The sequence below is a fragment of the Bicyclus anynana genome, chromosome 24 (assembly GCF_947172395.1).
Source record: "Bicyclus anynana chromosome 24, ilBicAnyn1.1, whole genome shotgun sequence".
Lineage (NCBI taxonomy): Eukaryota > Metazoa > Arthropoda > Insecta > Lepidoptera > Nymphalidae > Bicyclus > Bicyclus anynana.
Window position 1 is genome coordinate 3,104,796 of NC_069106.1, and position 18,584 is coordinate 3,123,379.

The window sequence follows — 18,584 nt, forward strand, 5'->3', positions numbered from 1 at the left end:
TTTCTTAAAATGCACACAACTGAAAAGTTGGAGGTGCATGCCCCGGACCGGAATCGAACCCACATCCTCCGGAATTGGAGGCAGAGGTCATATCCACTGGCCTATCACGGCATGGGTAGATAATCCTACCCTACTAATATTATAAACGCGAAAGTTTGTATGGATGTTTGTATGGATGTTTTGATGTATGTTTGGATGTTTGTTACTCTTTAACGCCACTACTACTGAAGCGTTTTGATGTATGTTTGGATGTTTGTTACTCTTTAACGCCACTACTACTGAAGCGATTTGGCTGAAATTTGGAAAGGAAATAGATTTTACTCTGGATTAACACATAAGCTACTTTTTATCCCGAAAAAATCCATGGTTTCCCCAGATTTGCGAAAACTGATGATTTTGATGATATGAATGTTTGTTACTCTTTCACGCCTCGACTACTGAACCGAATTAGCTGAAATTATAATGAGATATATTGTAGTATAGATTAACACATAGGCTACTTTTTATCCCGGAAAAATCTATGGTTCCCGAGACGTTTGTGAAAAACTAAATTCCACGCGGACTGAGTCGCGGGCGTCCGCTAGTAAATATTTATTTATTAATGGTTGTCCTAAATTAAAATTTTCCATGTTTATCGAATGAACCAAAATAGTTTAACTTTATGTTACATCCTTTTCAAGTTATGTAACCTCGAATAACCACAAAATAATGGTCGGAAATATTTTTGTAAGCGTATATTTTTACAACCTTGATTGACGTCAGAAAACTACTATTTTAGTACTTGTATTACGAACAAAAAATAGTACTAATGACTCTAAATGTTGAGTCATCTTTTTCGGAATGTTCGTCTTTATTTTATGATGAAAAAACAGGATGGGTTGAAGATTTTTTAGGGTTCCGTAGTCCACAAGGAACTCTAATAGTTTCGCTATGTCTATCCGCGGTTTAGAGCAGTGACTTACTACTTGAAAGCTGAATATTATCATGAGTATGTACTTTAACAATGTGAACAAAGTCGTAAAGACTACGTGGGTGAAACCACGGTGCTCTGTTAGTAGGAAACAAGAATGTAGAGCCGTGATAGCCCAGTGGATATCTTCTGCCTACGATTCTGGAGGGCGTGGGTTCGAATCCGCTCCGAGGCATGCATCTCTTTTCAGTTGTGTGCATTTTAAGAAATTAAATACCATGTGTCTCAAATGGTGAAGGAAAAACATCGTGAAGAAACCTGCATACTAGAGAATTTTCGCAATTCTCTGCGTGTGTGAAGTCTGCCAATCCGCATTGGGCCAGCGTGGTGGACTATTGGCCTAACCCCTCTTATTTTAAGCCGAATATGGATTGATAATGATGATTTTTTTTTTCCAAAAAACGGGAGTACCTAATTACTTTTTTATGTTTAATGTTTTTTTGCATGTACTTTTAACGGTCACATTAAAAAAAAATGTACTAGGCAAAGTTGTACTTCTCGCTTAAAATATATCCATTTAATAGGAATACCAAAGATATAATACATTCGTACATTATTTTCAAAAACTCACAGTTGCTAAAGAGGTTGATTATATAAAAATCGTTACATAATGGTCAATAGTACTGAGTAATAAGATATTTTATCCCCATATTCTCACGGGGTTGGGAACTACATGCGTGAAATCACGTCTCTCTGTTAGTAGGAAATAAGAGGGTTAATAAATAAATAAATAAATATACTTAAACAATACACACCACTATCTAGTCCCAAAGTAAGCTTGTGTTATGGGTGCTAAGATAGTTGATATTATAATATTAATATACAATTATATACTACATATAAATACTTATATAATGTATAAATACACACAGACACTGGAAAACACCCATGTTCATCACACAAATATTTTCCAGTCGTGGGAATCGAACCCACGGCCGTGGATGCAGAAAGCGGGGTCACTACCCACTGCGCCACGCGGCTATCAATATAACGCGCGGTTATAACTATACGTATATATATTCTTTTATTTTCTTTCTGTTTGTAGGAAACAGCTCTATTCGGCGAGTTTTCGATACGGGAGACAATGATCTACTTCGGCTGGATCGCTGGGATGACCACAAAAGAAGTTGATGAGAGAATCGATTTTCTTGTCACGTTACTGCAGTTGCCAAATCCTACAAGGTATTTGTTTTTAAATATTTTCATTCATATTATGGAAGATCACGTGAACATGACGTAGTAGTTAGTGAAAGACAAAGATTAAGTTATTGGACATTATCTTAGTGTAATAATAATATATTATAAGTTTAGGTTACAGTTAAATAACTAATTAGTCACATAAGTAGGCTATATCGTATTTTATGAAGTACCAAATTAGTACTTTACAAAAGAGAATATAAAAAAAAGTTTTATATTTTTTTCATTAATAATTTTATTTTTGATTAATAATTTACAAATGAATACTTCGGATTACGTATTTCGTCAAAAGTAAAAGCTTTATTAAGCGATTATCAGCCTAGATTAAGGGGCCAGGCCTTTTATCTTATACGAGACTAGCTGACGCCACGTGGTTTCACCCGCGTGGTTCCCGTTGCCGTAAGAATACTGGGATCATATCCTTCCTCGATAAATGGGTTATCTAACACTGAAATAATTTTTCAAATCGGACTAGTAGTTTCTGAGATTAGCGCGTTCAAGCAAACAAGCAAGCAAACAAACTAAGAAACAAAGAAACTCTTCAGCTTTATAATATTAGTATAGATTGGATATGGAGCATAGGCCCACCAGGCTGCTCCTACGTTTAAAAATTATCCATAAAACCCCAGTGGATATGACCTCTGCCTTCAAATCGGCGTATTGAATCTCGTCCGGGGCATGCACCTCTAATTTTTCAATTAAGCGCATTCTAAGGAAAAACTTTGTGAGGAAACCTGCATACCTGTGATTTTTCTCAATTCTCTGCGTGTGTGAAGTCTGCGAATCCGCATTGGGCCAACGTGGTAGACTTTTGGCCTAACCCCTCTCATTCTGACAAATGATACTGTTACAGACAAGTGAAGAACCTTTCTGGGGGTCAGCAGCGAAGGGTGTCCCTGGCTGCGGCGCTGTTACATGACCCTGAACTGCTAATCCTGGATGAGCCTACAGTGGGAGTAGACCCTGTGTTGAGACAGAGGTGAGACGTCAGAATTTTTATAGAGTGTACCTTTACAGTCGAACTATGAACGTCGTAAACCATTGTGGTGCTTTCCTTCCAAGCCATCACACAAGAACTTATCCTAATAACTGTACAAATCATGCCCACATGGAATAGTGGCAAGAATACTGGCTGCATTTCCGCGCTGGACAGCGAGGCTGATCCTTACGCAAAAAGTGAGACAGCCCTTCTGTCACCAGTCGAGGCAACTAGCCTCGGTGAAATGATTCAATGAAATTTTTTGGCCCAGGGGTCTCCACGGCAAAGGGAACAAATGTAACTCTCAGTCAGAGAGGCATACTTGTGCCTTTTACCGGTTTCAGCTTTTTCTGCTGCGGCTCCCGGTCTTGATTCTGTCTCCCTGATTTGGCACGGCGCTAATGTGTCAACGCATGTAGCGTCCCACATTAGGGCTCGACCCATTTTCCAGGGAACCAGCGTGAATCCATCAGGACTCTTGCCATCATCCCGACTTATTCTTGACAGCTTGATTAGCGCAGGAATACTTATGGTGGCAAGAACTCTTTTTGTTATATCAAATATATTTTCTTTTTTCACAGTTTTAAAAGCTTTTTTAAATCAGACTGATATTAGTGGCATTCTTAATTCTTAATTTTACTACGTCACATTTATCTACTACACCATTATTTCTTTCGCAATTTCGGCAAAATTTCCAGGTTATTACTTATAGCAGGCAGGTTATACTTGCCAAAACTTGCACATTTTACGCCATTTTCGGCAGTATTCCGCGAATAACGAATATTTAGCCGTGATTGAATGAGTTTGGTCGCAAATTTTCAATCCGTGTATAGAGAACACAGAACTTTTACTGTATTTAAAATCAAAGCTTGTTGGCTAATTTTTAGACGGCAAATTATATTCTGTTATTGGATGCGCCGAAGCTTCTAAAACCAGGACTCTATGACCTCTTTTTTATTTTTTTATTCTTTACAAGTTAGCCCTTGACTACAATCTCACTTGATGGTAAGGGATGATAAAATTTAAGATGGAATTGGGCTAACTTGTTAGGAGGAGGATGAAATCCACCCCTTTCGGTTTTTACACGACGTCGTACCGGAACGCTAAATCGCTTGGCGGTGCGTCTTTGCCGGTAGGGTGGTAACTAGCCACTTGGACCAATTAAGAAAACCTCTATCGTTCCAGCCGGGGATCGAACCCAGGACCTCCGTCTTGTAAGTCCACTGCGCATAGCACTGCGCCACGGAGGCCGTGAAACTTCTGACCTCTGACCGTCTTTGTGTATTTCGTCAAAATAAGACTTCAATGCGGATAAAGCCGCAGGTTAAAACTATAATAGGCGTCAAAGGTGTAAGGTGCAAAACCTTGACCCTGTGTTTCATTGAGTCGTTATTTTAAGCATTCATATTATAATAGTAATAAATACTCATTACTTACTTCCTGGCTAAAATCCTTTGAATTATTGACGTCTGTTTTCACGGCATGTTTATTTGCCGTGATAACCCAGTGGATAAAACCTCTGCCTTCTATTCCTAAGGGTATGGATGGAATGATTCCGATCCGGGGCATGCACCTCCAGCGTTTCAGTTGTGTGTATTTTATGAAATATCACATATCTCAAACGGTAAAGGAAGAACATCGTGAGGACACCTGCATACCAGAGAAAATTGGCCTAACCCCTTTCATTCTGAGAGGAGACTAGAGCTCAGCACTGAGCTGAATATGGCTTGATCCTGGGTTCACCTCGCCATACCAGCACCTTGGGACTTCAACGTCCATCTGTGGCCCATTGTGACCCCAACGTCCATCAGTGACTCTGATCCTTCTGCGGATCTCCTAATTTCTAATTTGATCACGTAAAGAAACCCCAAGCATAGCTCGCTCCATCGCCTGCTGAGTGACTTTGAGCCTTTTTATGAGGGCCACAGTTAGCGACCAGGTCTCGGATCCATAATCACTTTAATATATATATATATATATTTTTATTCTTTACAAGTTAGCCCTTGACTACAATCTCACCTGATGGTAAGTGATGATGCAGTCTAAGATGGAAGCGGGCTAACTTGTTAGGAGGAGGATGAAAATCCACACCCCTTTCGGTTTCTACACGGCATCGTACCTGAACTATACTCGCTATATATATACTCGCGTCATATTAAAGTGGGCGGATAATTGTGCCTCTGGGTATATTTTTTATTCATAGGTACAATTCATAAGCGAAGTACAAACATATTACAAAACAATTAATTCTGCCACATCTGTCTGTCTGACGATTCGCGATAAACTCTGCCTGTACGGGTTTTCATGCAGCTATCGCCAATGGCAACCTTAAAATAGACTAATGATAATAATCATTGTTTTTTTCAGTATATGGGACCATTTAGTGGAAATAACCAAAGGCGGCAGGACTACGGTTATCATCACCACCCACTATATCGACGAGACTAAACAAGCTAATATTGTAAGTACCTTTTTTTTTATTCCTTATAAATTAGCCCTTGACTACACTCTCACCTGATGGTAAGTGATGATGCAATGTAAGATGGAAGCGGGCTAACTTGTTAGGAGGAGGATGAAAATCCACACTCCTTTCGGTTTCTACACGACATCGTACTGGAACGCTAATTCGCTACGTCTTTGTCGGTAGGGTGGTAACTCGCCACGGCCGAAGCCTCCCACTAGCCAGACCTGGACCAATTAAGAAAATCTCAATCGGTCAAGCCGGTGATCGAACCCAGGACCTCCGTTTTGTAACTGCACCGCGCATACCACTGCGCCACGGTGGTTATTTTTTTTTAAATATTGCCATTTTTTTTAAATATGACCGATATTCCCACTCCCCTCCAACTAGTCGGGAAAGACTGTGCTAGGAGTGGGTACGACAATAGACCAACGGGGCGGGGATCGAACCACCACCCCTCGGTGATGAGTCCGACCGCTCTTACCGTTGAGTTATTGAGGCTCGTATTCTATCTTCTATCTTATTATATCTTGATTTTAATTTTTTAATAAGTTGTTAAATAAAGACCAAATTAATGAATTTGGCCAGCAGAGCGAGACTAATTAAAAGAGTAGTACATAGTTAATGAAAGGGCTTTAAGTTATAAGAGAAAATGCCAACTTGACTTTCTTAATATTAAAAACAGATAACATTCAGTTAATGTAATAAAGTGCCCCAGTTTCACGCCGACATTACAATCTAAGACAGTTGGGCACAGAGTAAATATGATACAGAGATAGTATTCACAAGCAGCATGGTGAAGCCGGTGAAACCCATAAAAAACCTAAACGACACGCGTCTTCTTGACATCCTCACATCGATCTCCTATTAAAAAGTGGATGCACAATCAGCGACCAAAAAACATCCCCACTCAATGAGTACCAATCACAACTTCTTGGCACTCAATTCAAGTAGTCGCATCTGCAAATTTAGCCTTAAACTCAATCCTTAAGGTTGTGTTTGCTCTGAATTTGTGATTTTATTATATATTGGGCTATATTTAAAGACTTCTTTACCAATAACTCTAAAACTGTCAAAGCAAATTTGGCCAGTTTTTAAGTGAAATTTTCTACATGAATGTGCGTCCTTTTTTATGAGGTTAATGCATCCGCATATACAAATTTTTCTCATAGTTTGTATTTCAAAATTTAACACTAATAACAAAGACGTAAATTAATATAATAACCAATAATTACCGATACAAAAGTACTCCATCTTACTTCTTTAGTTTTTGTGAACAGTTTTTAAAATATTTAAAAACATAAGACGCCATTTTACTTGAGTAACATTGAAAGTTACTGATGCGACGCATCGTGTCGTACTGACTCGAGAATGTATTAGTTTTTGAATTTTGTATTTGGAGAGGCTACGATACCATCGTTTTCCGTGCGCACCATCTGCCTATTATTCATAATCTATGACAGTTGGATTTGAAATTAGTGGTGTCAAACTTGACAGTTATTATATTGGGCGATGTCAAAATGACGGCACTAAATACATTACCCGGGAACTAAACTTAACTGACGGGGAGAGTTGCCCGTGACCTGGAAATTAGTTTATATTAATATCTTATGGACTATGTTGTGGAGTTTTCTCCATAAAAATCGATTTTTCATATATAGCCCCTGGTATGAAAAAAATATGGGCAGTAAAATTCGATGAACAAATGACAGCGTTACGTTTTTTGTGCGCAACCTATTCTGCGCACATTTCAACGTGTCCTGCTGCCAACAGCATGTGCACGCTGTTTCGGCACACTGCTGAGCTCGAGTCTCCTTTCAGAATGTAAGGGGTTATGCCAATAGTCCACCGCGCTGGCCCAATGCGGATAGGCAGACTTCACACACGCAGAGAATTAAGAAAATTCCCTGGTATGCTCGTGATATTTAATTTCTTAAAATGCGGGTGACAGTCCGTTTCGCTCTTGAAAGTTTGCCGCGATTCACGATAATATTACGTATTGTGAACGTCGTACAGGTGACTGTCACCGTCCCATGCTATCTGAGACGAATATCTTAGCATTCCATGGATTCACCGTGCGGGTGCCGGGTCCATCGCGTGGTAGAGAGAAAAACTCCGAGCAGAGTCCTGAACTTGTGACTACAGGATGTAGGGTTAAGGAATTCCTTGGCGATCGATCAACACTCCCCGTTCTCTGCTCGTGTTGTTCTCTCTGCCTAGCCAATTTTGGTATATACTTTGGTTTGTAACACTTTAGTCTATTTTCCGTAGATCGGACTGATGCGTGGAGGCAGATTCTTGGCTGAAGAATCACCGATGGAACTAATAAGGCGGTACAACGGAGAGAGCTTAGAAGATGTATTCCTGAAGCTGTCAGTGCTACAGAACAGAGGGAAAAGACGAAGGTCCAGCATTTTAGCTGATGTGGTGGAGAGGGTCGAGGTTCCTGCTATACCTGTAAGCCTATATTTATGTTATTAGGGTTCCGTAGTCCACAAGGAGGGTTCACTTTTATAGTTTCGTCATGTCTGTCTGTCCGTCCGTCCGTTTGCGTTGAGACCATAACTACTAGAAAGCTGAAAATTAGCATGTATATGTAAATTTAAAATTTGAACAAAGTCGTAAAATAAAATCTTGAAAATTGTTTTTTTAGGGTATCTCCCCTACATGTAAAGTGGGGATGAAATTTTTTGCTCGTTTATTTCATAGTGTGTATTGTTGGATAGATCTTTGAAAGTTGTGATGGGTCTTATACCAACATATGTTGATTTAGGGATCCGTTTGTAAAATATTAAGCTTTTAATAGCTAATTTTTGTTAGAGTCAAGTGTCCCCACCCTCTAACGGCTAAACGGTTATTTAAGGATACGTAAAAATTCACAGAAGTAGGATATATTATGAAATTACAAGGAAAACTATAACGGCTAATTATCAATTGCTATTTAAAGAGTAATAGTCGACCAACTTAATAAACGTAATTGGAAATCGAAAATTGCATACTAGTTCCTACTACAACTACACAACTACTTCCGTTGTTAATTAAAAAAAAAAATAGTCTTTGTTGTATGATAATTCAGAGTCTGTTAAAACTAGAAAGATGCTATTTGGTAAGGATGTGTAATATACACAATTACGTCTATAAAGTGGTAAAAAGAAAATTTGAAAAAAGAAAAAAATTGGGGTTCCTTCCCGGCATGCAAATTGAGGATGAATTTTTATTGTCTATCCTATAGTGTATCGTTATCGGTATTTTTGTGCATCTCGTAAGGGATTAAAGTGCTAACTTAATCTACGGAACCCTACAGTGCCAGTGGCCCGACACGCATTTGGGCGGTTTTTAAAGTACTAAATTTGTTGTAAGACAATTTTCATCCGATAAACAGATGGGTGAAGGTCGCTTGCGAATAAAGTTCACTTTATGCACCCTGATTTTCTCAAATAAGGAAACCTTTTCATTACTTCTGAGATAAAAATTGTATTACTAAGTAAGAAAGAAGATGCTTTTAGAAATATATCCGTAATAAATCATAATGTTACCCAATTAGAGTTTTACAAGGATCTTTAAAACAAAGTTAACGATAGCAATAAATATTCAAATTCGACGATGGCAAGAGATTTAACAAATTAGACTTAGAGGGATTATTCAAATTCTTAAGAGCATTGTTTCTAAAATATGGTAATTCTATTTACGCTGCGGATGCGTTCAATGTAGTTAAAATTTCATGCAAATCTGAATGTATATTCAAACTCCAATGCTACGTTGTATTAGCCCTCATTCGCACGAGAGTTTTTTTAACGGACGTTAAACGTTAACGTGTTTTAAAAACGCTGTCGTGTGATCATATACTTAGGAAAGCATTTGTTGTATTTGAACGCATTTTATCATCAGTTAAAAAAACGCTCGTGCTAATGAGGGCTTAGACCGAGAATCTGTGAGGGCCAGATATACTTCATTTTAGGAAGGCCGAAAGTCCGTCAGACTGTAGTCCTACTTTATTCATCTAATAGGACTGTAGGCTTACCCTCTTTTTGAGTTTGGACTGTGTCGGTTTGGAGTATAGATTCTAGGTGGCGCTAGTGGTATAAGTAAAATCTGAAATAGCGATTAAATGTATAGAATTCGACCAGTTTTATTAATAGTATAGATACAGATAGATAAGTAGATATTATGACGAGATTCTTATCCTCAGGATCCAAGGGTAGACTCTGAAGATCCAGAAATAGGAGAGATCTCCGGAGAGTTCGGAGACAACGTCTCCATGACCAGCAAAGGAAGGGGTATAGTCGCCGAACCAGCCGTGGTAGAAGCTCTACCCCCAGAAGAGAACCACTCGAGGGGTATTCTGGAGAGGATCAAACCTATGAAGATGCATCACATGCAGGCACTGGTTTGGAAGAACTTTTGGAGTTTATTTAGAAACTTTGGGTAAGGATTTTTTTTAATATTCACAATATTTTTTTTAAATTATCAATCTGGTGCAGTAAGAAGCTTCGTTGATCTGACAATCTTACAAATGTTCCTTTTCTGCCTCACCATTCGCCACTTGTCTGTTGATTTTTTGGCCTGCCAATAGCAGTTTACTGAAAAAGGGAAATAATACTTATATGTAACTTTATTCTTTTACAGTTTTTTGCATTCCTTCTTTTTCTGCCTTATTATAGGCCACTTTGTCGCTGTCCTGCCAAAGGCAGTTCATTGTGTAAAAAAAATAATATGAGTTTCTTTATTATTTTACAGTGTATTGGCATTCATCGTTGGTCTGCCAATCTCACAAATCCTATTTCCTGTTCTGCCTTGCCATTCGCCTTTACCCTGTTGACCTGCCAATAGCAGTTCAATATATTTATTATCGTCATCATTAACGATCCATATTCGGCTCAATATTGAGCACGATTCTCCTCTCAGAATGAGAGGGGTTAAGCTAATAGTCCACCACGTTGGCCCAATGCGGATTGCCAGACTTCACACACGCAAAGAATTACGAAAATTCTTAAAATGCAGGTTTCCTCACGATTTTTCCTTCACCGTTTAAGATACGTGATATTTAATCTCTTAAAATAACTTAACTGAAATGTTGGAGATCACAGACCTACACCCTCCAAATCAAAGGCAAAAGTCATATCCACTACTATCTAGAGTCTAGACTATCACGGGTCTCAACATACTCGTATATCTATAGGTAGATACTTTTATAAATCTGTAGAGAGGTCAATTTTGTACATGAAATATTTTTCCAAAATAACTATCAGGGGGTGATTAGTGATCGATACTGATGCCAAAAATGCAATCAGTAAAATTTTCGTCTGTCTGTCTGTATGTTCGTTATAGAAACAAAAACTACTTGTCGGATTTCAACAAAACTTGGTAATTATTCTTCATACTCCTGGGCAGGTTATAGTATACTTTTCATCACGCTACGATCAATAGGAGCAGAGAAGTGAAGGGAAATGTTGGGAAAACGGGAGAAGTTACTCCATTTTTACAGCGATACTGCTGTAAGGGCTTGATTGAAGAGATCTAAGGGTAACTTTATTCTTTTACAGTTTATTGGCATTCATCGTTGGTCTGCCAATTTCACAAATGTTCCTCTTCTGCCTTGCCATTGGCCACTACCCCGTTGGCCTGCCAATAGCGGTGGTCAACCACGAAATGGGTGCCAACAACACCAACGTTTTATGCCAATACGACAAGGACGACTGCCCACAAGACCCTGACACGTGGGAATGGAATTTGACACGATTCAGCTGTCGATATTTAGACTTTTTGTCTAAAAGACAGAGTAATTTGGTGAGTTTTTTTTATTTCTATGATATTATGGAATACCACCCACTTATTCTAAAAGTATTAGTAGTAGAAAAACTTTGTGTCATTAATTAAGATCGAAAACTATATTATTATGATATATAGTTTTCGATCTTATAGAGTATAGAGTCTTCGAACAGTGCGTGTTGCCAGTGATGACCTATGGTTCCGAGACTTGGTCGCTAACTATGGGCCTCATAAGAAGGCTCAGAGTCACACAGCGGGCGATGGAACAAGCTATGTTAGGAATAAGTATCTCTGCGTGATCGAATCAGAAATGAGGAGATCCGCAGAAGAACCAAAGTCACTGACATAGCTCAATGAGTTGCGAAGCTGAAGTGGCAATGGGCAGGGCACATAGTTCGAAGAGCCGATGGACGTTGGGGTCACAAAGTGCTGGAGTGGCGACCTCGCACTAGTAAGCGCAGTGTTGGCCGACCCCCCACCAGGTGGACTGACGACATCAAGCGAGTTGCAGGGATTTGCTGGATGCAGGTGGCTCAGTATCGTGATGTTTGGAAGTCCCTACAAAAGGCCTATGTCCTGCAGTGGACGTCCATCGGCTGATATGATGATGATGACGGTATAGAGCAGTTGCAGCCTACAATTGGACACGCTTGCTCAGAAAGGTTCACGACGTACGGCGTATTTATTCTGAGTATATTCACTGAAATATATCTGATAGCATTACCACCATTCGGCTATTTTGAAACGTAGTTTTGGGTCATTAAAGTAACCCCTTTAACGCTTCGTTACCAATGTGCTAACTATTCTAGTGATCCACCGAATCGAATCAAGCAAGCTGGTATTTGTCAAAGTCATTATCAAGAAGGGAGCAGTCCATAATATAGGTATATATAAGCGACTACGACGACTAGCTGACGCCGCGCGGTTTCACCCGCGTCGGTCTCGTTCCCGTAGGAATACGGGAACAATATGGATAAAATATAGCCTATAGCCTTCCTCGATAAGTGGACTATCTAACGCTGAAAGAATTTTTCAAATCGGATCGGTAGTTCCTGAGATTAGCGCTTTCAAACAAACACACTCTTCAGCTTTATAACATTAGTATAGATATAGCTTGTAAAATCCTGTGGAGAACCACCCTTAACTACCTAAATGTATATCATCAATTCGCAGTACGGAAGTCAAAGGAAGTCGTTAACATTTTAATTGCAAACTGTCGCGATCCTCTGCGAATGATACAATAGGGTACTGAGAATGGGGGTAAAATATGAAAGGGGGTAAACATGAAAAGGGGTACGATATTAAATTAAACCCCTCATAACGGTAACTGTCGCTGTTTATTACGAAAATGAATTCGCTGTATTTATAACGTTGGACTAAATTACGCGAGTAAAATATTTTAAATTTCTGTGTGTGGACTCAGTAGCCTGGTAAAAAAAAATGTTTTAGTCTATGTTGTTTGCTACAATTACACCGTGTTTGTTAGAATTGTAAGTTCATTACACACTGCAACTTATACCGCAACAATAGAAACTGCAAGACCGCATTTTTTCATTCTTAAGTTGTCGATGTTCCTCAGACAATGCGTTTTGTCTTTTCTTCTCATTTGCTTGGTTATCCATAGACTATATTTAACATTTCATAGAAAGTTTCTTTAAAACAAAAGTGAATATGCATCTTCTAGACAAACGTGTCTCATTATCAGTATAATTAACACGAGGCAAAAGCGTCAACAAGCGCTCATGACGCGTCTATCGAATAAAAAAAATATAATAAAGAAAATAATATTATGTTAAATAAAATGTAATTTCTGTAGCGTTTTAGAACTTTTAAAATATCAATAACGCGCAGAAACCTCAATACTTCTACAATTGTGGTGCTAGATTAACACCTGAGTCCTTGATTTACAATCCTTGTCCTTTAGACTATTATGCACCAACTCCCAGCATCTTAACGATTAATTTTAGGGGAAAGAATTTAAAAATTGTTTAAAAAACGAATACAATATGGAACTTAAGCTTATCCTAATAACTATACAAATCATGCCCACGTGGAATGGTGGCAAGAATACTTGACAGCCAGGCTGATCCTTTGCGCAAAAAGTGAGCCAGCCCTTCTGTCACCAGTTGATCCAACTAGTCGCGGTGAAATGATTCTGTAAAACTTTTGGCACTGCGACTCCATGGCCCAAGGTTCTCCACGGCAAAAGGTACAAATATGTAACTCTCTGTCAGAGAGGCATACTTGAGCCACTTACCGGTTAAAAAGCCCATAATATTCTATAGATTTTACTATAAGTAACTTAATTTATTTACCTATCAAAACAGATCGCCTATTCATCAGAGAGCGTAGCAATGGCGGAAGCGGAGCACGGCAAAGCGCGAGTGGTGCTCGTGTTTCCCGCCAACTTCTCCACCAGTCTGCAGGAGCGCCTGCGGGACCCGAGACATGCGGATGTGTACACCGTCATGAGCTCTGACATCCAGGCGCATATGGATGATACTGGTGAGATCCACTTTACTTATAAACAGAACTCTACAAGTTAGCCCTTGACTACAGTCTCACCTGATGGTATGTGATGATGCAATCTAAGTTCCATCTTAGACGTTGGGGTCCCAAAGTCGTCCGTCATTCGTACCTATATATTTTTTTTTTTATTATTTAGTGCTTTAGTTGTCAACAGAGAGATCGTGGGTTCGATTTCTACCACGGATTAGTTCAGAATTCTTGTTTTCGAAATAGTATTATTATTATCTTATGTCTTGTCTGGTGGTAGGCAACGAACATGGCTAGTTTTGTTTTTATGTACTTTTTAAACTGCTCAAATAAAAAACTTTTAAACTTTAAACTTTTAAACTTTAGTTACCACCGTAATACCGTCAAAGACGGACAGCCAAGCAATTTATCCTCTACAAGTTAGTCCTTGACTACAATCTCACCTGATTGTAAGTGATGATGCAATCGAAAATGGAAGCGGGTTAACTTAGGAGGAGGATGAAAATCCACAACCCTTTCGGTTTCTATACGACATCGTACTGGAACACTAAATCGCTTGGCAGTACGTCTTTGTAGGGTGGTAACTAGCCACGGCCGAAGTATCCCACCAGCTAGACCTGGACCAATTAAGAAAACCTCAATCGGCCCAGCCGGTGACAGGACCTTCAAGTAAATCTACCGCGCACACCACTGCGCCACGGAGGCCGTCAATAAGATCATTATCGGACACTTTTCCGCAAACTTCTTCACAAGTCTGCAGGACTCGAGGTACCGTCATAAATTGTGACATCCAGCCACATATATATGATACTAAAAAGGTTTCCTTTACCTGCAATAGTGGCAACACTTACGGCCAGTTTCTTCATCGCAAGTAACAGTCAAAGTAACGTCATAAATCAAAAGTGACGGTCTTATGTACTGAAAAATAAAGTCTTCTTTACTACTTACTACTTTTACTTTAGCTTTGCATGAAGAAACTGGCTGTTAGCACGGCAAAGCATTGTTGTGACCTTCGTAGACTGAAGACAAGATGGCTGAGTTGCTTTTGTTGAAATTAATACTTATCAAATAGAAATAAATTAGGTATATTCAAGTACTAGTGGACGCCCATGACTTTGTCTACTTGTAGTACTTCCCTGCCAAATTTCATCTTTTTGCGTCAAGCGGTTTTTAAGATTTCGTGATATTTAGATTTCAATAGTTTTCTCGGAGCACTCTGGAAGATACCGCGACGTGAGACAACGGTATGCGGTTCTAACAGGCGCGTTTGAAACCTTCGTAACTTTATTTTAAGTTTTTAACTAATTATATTAATCACGATTATCTATAATGAATGAATTTCTGAAATGAATTTTGACTTTGACTTTATGCGCCGTTTTGCATCAGAAAATGTAGAGATTTTTCCAAATAAACTTTTCGACTTGTTAGTAGAATTAAGTTGCGAATGATCCGCTGATAAGTTGGTGGACACTGATAATATTTGAGACTAGCGGATGCCCGCGAATTCGTCCGCGTGGAATTTAGTTTTTCACAAATCCCTCGGGAACCATGGATTTTTCCAAGATAAAAAGTAGCCTATGTGTTAAGCCAGGCTATAATATATCATATTTCAGCTAATTCGGTTTAGTAGTTGAGGCGTGAAAGAGTAACAAACATTCATATCCTCAAAATCATCAGTTTTCGCAAATCTCGGGAAACCATGGATTTTTTCGGAATAAAAAGTAGCCTATGTGTCAATCCAGAGTAAAATCTATTTCCATTCCAAATTTCAGCCAAATCGCTTCAGTAGTAACGGCATTAAAGAGTAACAAACATCCAAACATCCATACAAAATTTCGCGTTTATAATATTAGTAGGTAGGATTTCTTGCCAGTGTGCATTGCCGGATAGAGGAATAGTTCTCAATCCCTACCCCTACCATGCGCAAATGTGCGCAGGACATTACGGTAGTCTGCGATAAACTTTTATGTATAAAGTTAAATAAAAAAATCGTTATACCATACATTGTACAAGGCAATTTGAAAAAGATTTTATTAACCGAAAGAATGTTCTTGAACTTTGAAAAAAGTTAGAACACAAAACCTTAACAAAAGCACCAAAACTCAAGTCCCAGCTGAATAAAGAAATAAAAATCAAGTCAGTGTACCGGATTAAACCTACTTATGTACATACACAATACGCTTACAAGGGGATTTTAAGCCAACATCTAAATTTTTCGTATGTTTCTTTTACCGTCCTATTCTCTAATACACTTAGCTCGTCGTTACTTTCTGTTATCGACGATTTGTTAACTGTTAAAGGCGCCTTTAACCCTACTCACATCGTTCACAAGTACGTGACTTCACTCAAGGTCATTCTCTGCCATTCTAGGGTCTTATTTTGGTTACAGTTTGATTTGTTAATTAAGTTGTCCTGACAAGCGTTGTGAATCAACAACCTTTGTTCTACATTACTTTTCTTATATTTGTAATCACCTTTGAGTCCACTAAAATTTCATATATTATATAAATATATACTAAAATATTTAACATCACTTGTCTCAAACGGGAAAGGAAAACATCGTGAGGAAACCTCCATACCAGAGAATTTTCTTAATTCTCTGCGTGTGTAAAGTCTGCCAATCCGCATTAGGCCAGCGTGGTGGACTAATTAGCTTAGCCCCTCTCATTCTGAGAGGAGACTCAAGCTCATCAATGAATTTTGTTGGTAACTAACGAACATGTTTTATTTGACTTGTATTGTATACTAAATGCTATTTCTCAATTTATTTACACATTTACAGTTATCAAAATAAAATGTTAGAATACGACATCTATACTAATATTATAAAGCTGAAGAGTTTGTTTGTTTCTTTGTTTGATTGAACGCGCTAATCTAAGGAACTACTGGTCCGATTGGAAAAATTATTCCTGAGTTAGTTAGCCCATTTATCGGGGAAGGCTATAGGCTATATATTATGCCCGTATTCCAACGGGGACGGGAACCACGCGGGTAAAACCGCGCGGCGTCAGCTAGTATTTAAATATTAGCTATGCCTCGCAATTTTATATTAAATAAGTATATATAAAAAAATTCAACCGACTTGACTTGACAAAAAAATAAAACATTCTGAAAGGGTAGGTTTGTTTCAAGAAGGCACTGTACACAAGTAGGTACTTTAGAATCGTCAGTTGACTATTTCAAATAGTCTATTTGTAAAGAGTTTATTACCAGATCGTTCGCAGTTTGAATATTTTTTAATAATTATGAATAATAATAATATGTTAAGTAAATATATAACCGTATATCCAACGTTGCATCAACGTTGAAAGCGATTCTAATGTTTTACAGAATACAAAAACTCGGGGGAAGATGAAAAAAGACGCCTACCCTTTAATTTGCATACAAACGAGATTGTCGGAAAATCCCCGAAATATCTTCGATATTCTCATTTTGGGGGCAATACATGGTATATTTTGTATATTTTTTTGAATAAAAAGCGACGTTTTTGGCAAAATATGCGTGAAACGTTTTTTTTTTTGGTTAAAATCCCGGTTAGGTTAGTTACAATAATCAACCCCTTGTACATATGTGTTACATAGACATAGACCCAAGTGGAAGTGTTAGTAAAAAAACCATTGTCTAAATATAATAAACTCGAAAGTTTGTAGGGATGTATGTTTGGATGTTTGTTACTCTTTATATGCCGCTACTACTGAAGCGATTCAGCTAAAATTTGGAATGGAAATGGTCCCTGACAGTGGCCCTCATAAAAATGCTTAAAGTCACTCAGCGGGCGATGCTATACCTTGGCAGGTTTGTTGATGACTCTCCCATGATATGCGGGCGATGAGGGGAAAGGACTGCGCGGGTGTGAATTCAAGGGTGCGGGGGCAGAGGGAAAGACTTCGGGGATAATATATAGCCTATATCATTCCTCGATAAATGGGCTATATAACACTGAAAGAATTTTTCAAATCGGACCAGTAGTTCCTGAGATTAGCGCGTTCAAGCAAACAAACAAACTCTTCAGCTTTATAATATTAGTATAGATAAGTACATGATAAAACTGTATGGTAAGGAAAAATAAATTTCCCTTTAAATAACCAATGTACCAATTTACACAGATATTACCTTAAGGTTCTATGGTGCTGATAAAAGCTCAGCTGCCTCCCTTAACACCCCGAAATTGCCTTTTAGTAATCTTATAAAAGCCTCCTTTTGAAGATTTTTTGAGGGCTTTATTTTGTATCTTGGTTTGTCAGTGAGCCGCTATAATATTATGATCCTGTTATTTTTTATCCGTCGACGGAAGGATTATGTTTTTCGAGTGTATATTATAGTGATCATCGTTAGAAACATTCGGCTCACTGCTGAGCTCGAGTCTCCTCTCAGAATGAGAGGGGTTAAGCCAATAGTCCACCACGCTGGCACAATGTTAATTGGTAGACTTCACACACGTAGAGAATAAGAAAAATTGTCAGGTGCAGCTTTTTTAACGTTTTTTCTTCACCGTTTAAGTTAGGTTATTTAATTAACTTTTATAAGAACAAAGTACTTACTTATTTTATCACAATAGTCACACCACCTACATCTCAAAATTACGTACATAAAAATATTATAGGTATGTACATCATCATCATTATCAACCCATATTCAGCTCACTGTTGAGCACGAGTCTCCTCTCAGAAGGAGAGATTTTAGGCATTAGCCTAACCTCTCCACTACGCTGG

At 38.5% G+C, this 18,584-nt stretch overlaps 1 protein-coding gene across 1 annotated transcript in view; it reads left to right on the plus strand.

Moving 5' to 3' along the window:
• LOC112046232 (ABC transporter G family member 20) overlaps positions 1-18,584 on the plus strand; it is a 74,077-nt gene that overhangs the window by 40,861 nt on the left and 14,632 nt on the right. The window contains exons 4-10 of the mRNA XM_024082807.2: positions 2,016-2,152; positions 3,021-3,146; positions 5,514-5,607; positions 7,879-8,064; positions 9,797-10,032; positions 11,151-11,394; positions 13,704-13,881. Of these exons, the coding sequence (XP_023938575.2) occupies positions 2,016-2,152; positions 3,021-3,146; positions 5,514-5,607; positions 7,879-8,064; positions 9,797-10,032; positions 11,151-11,394; positions 13,704-13,881 (1,201 nt within the window). The remainder of the gene's footprint in view (positions 1-2,015; positions 2,153-3,020; positions 3,147-5,513; positions 5,608-7,878; positions 8,065-9,796; positions 10,033-11,150; positions 11,395-13,703; positions 13,882-18,584) is intronic.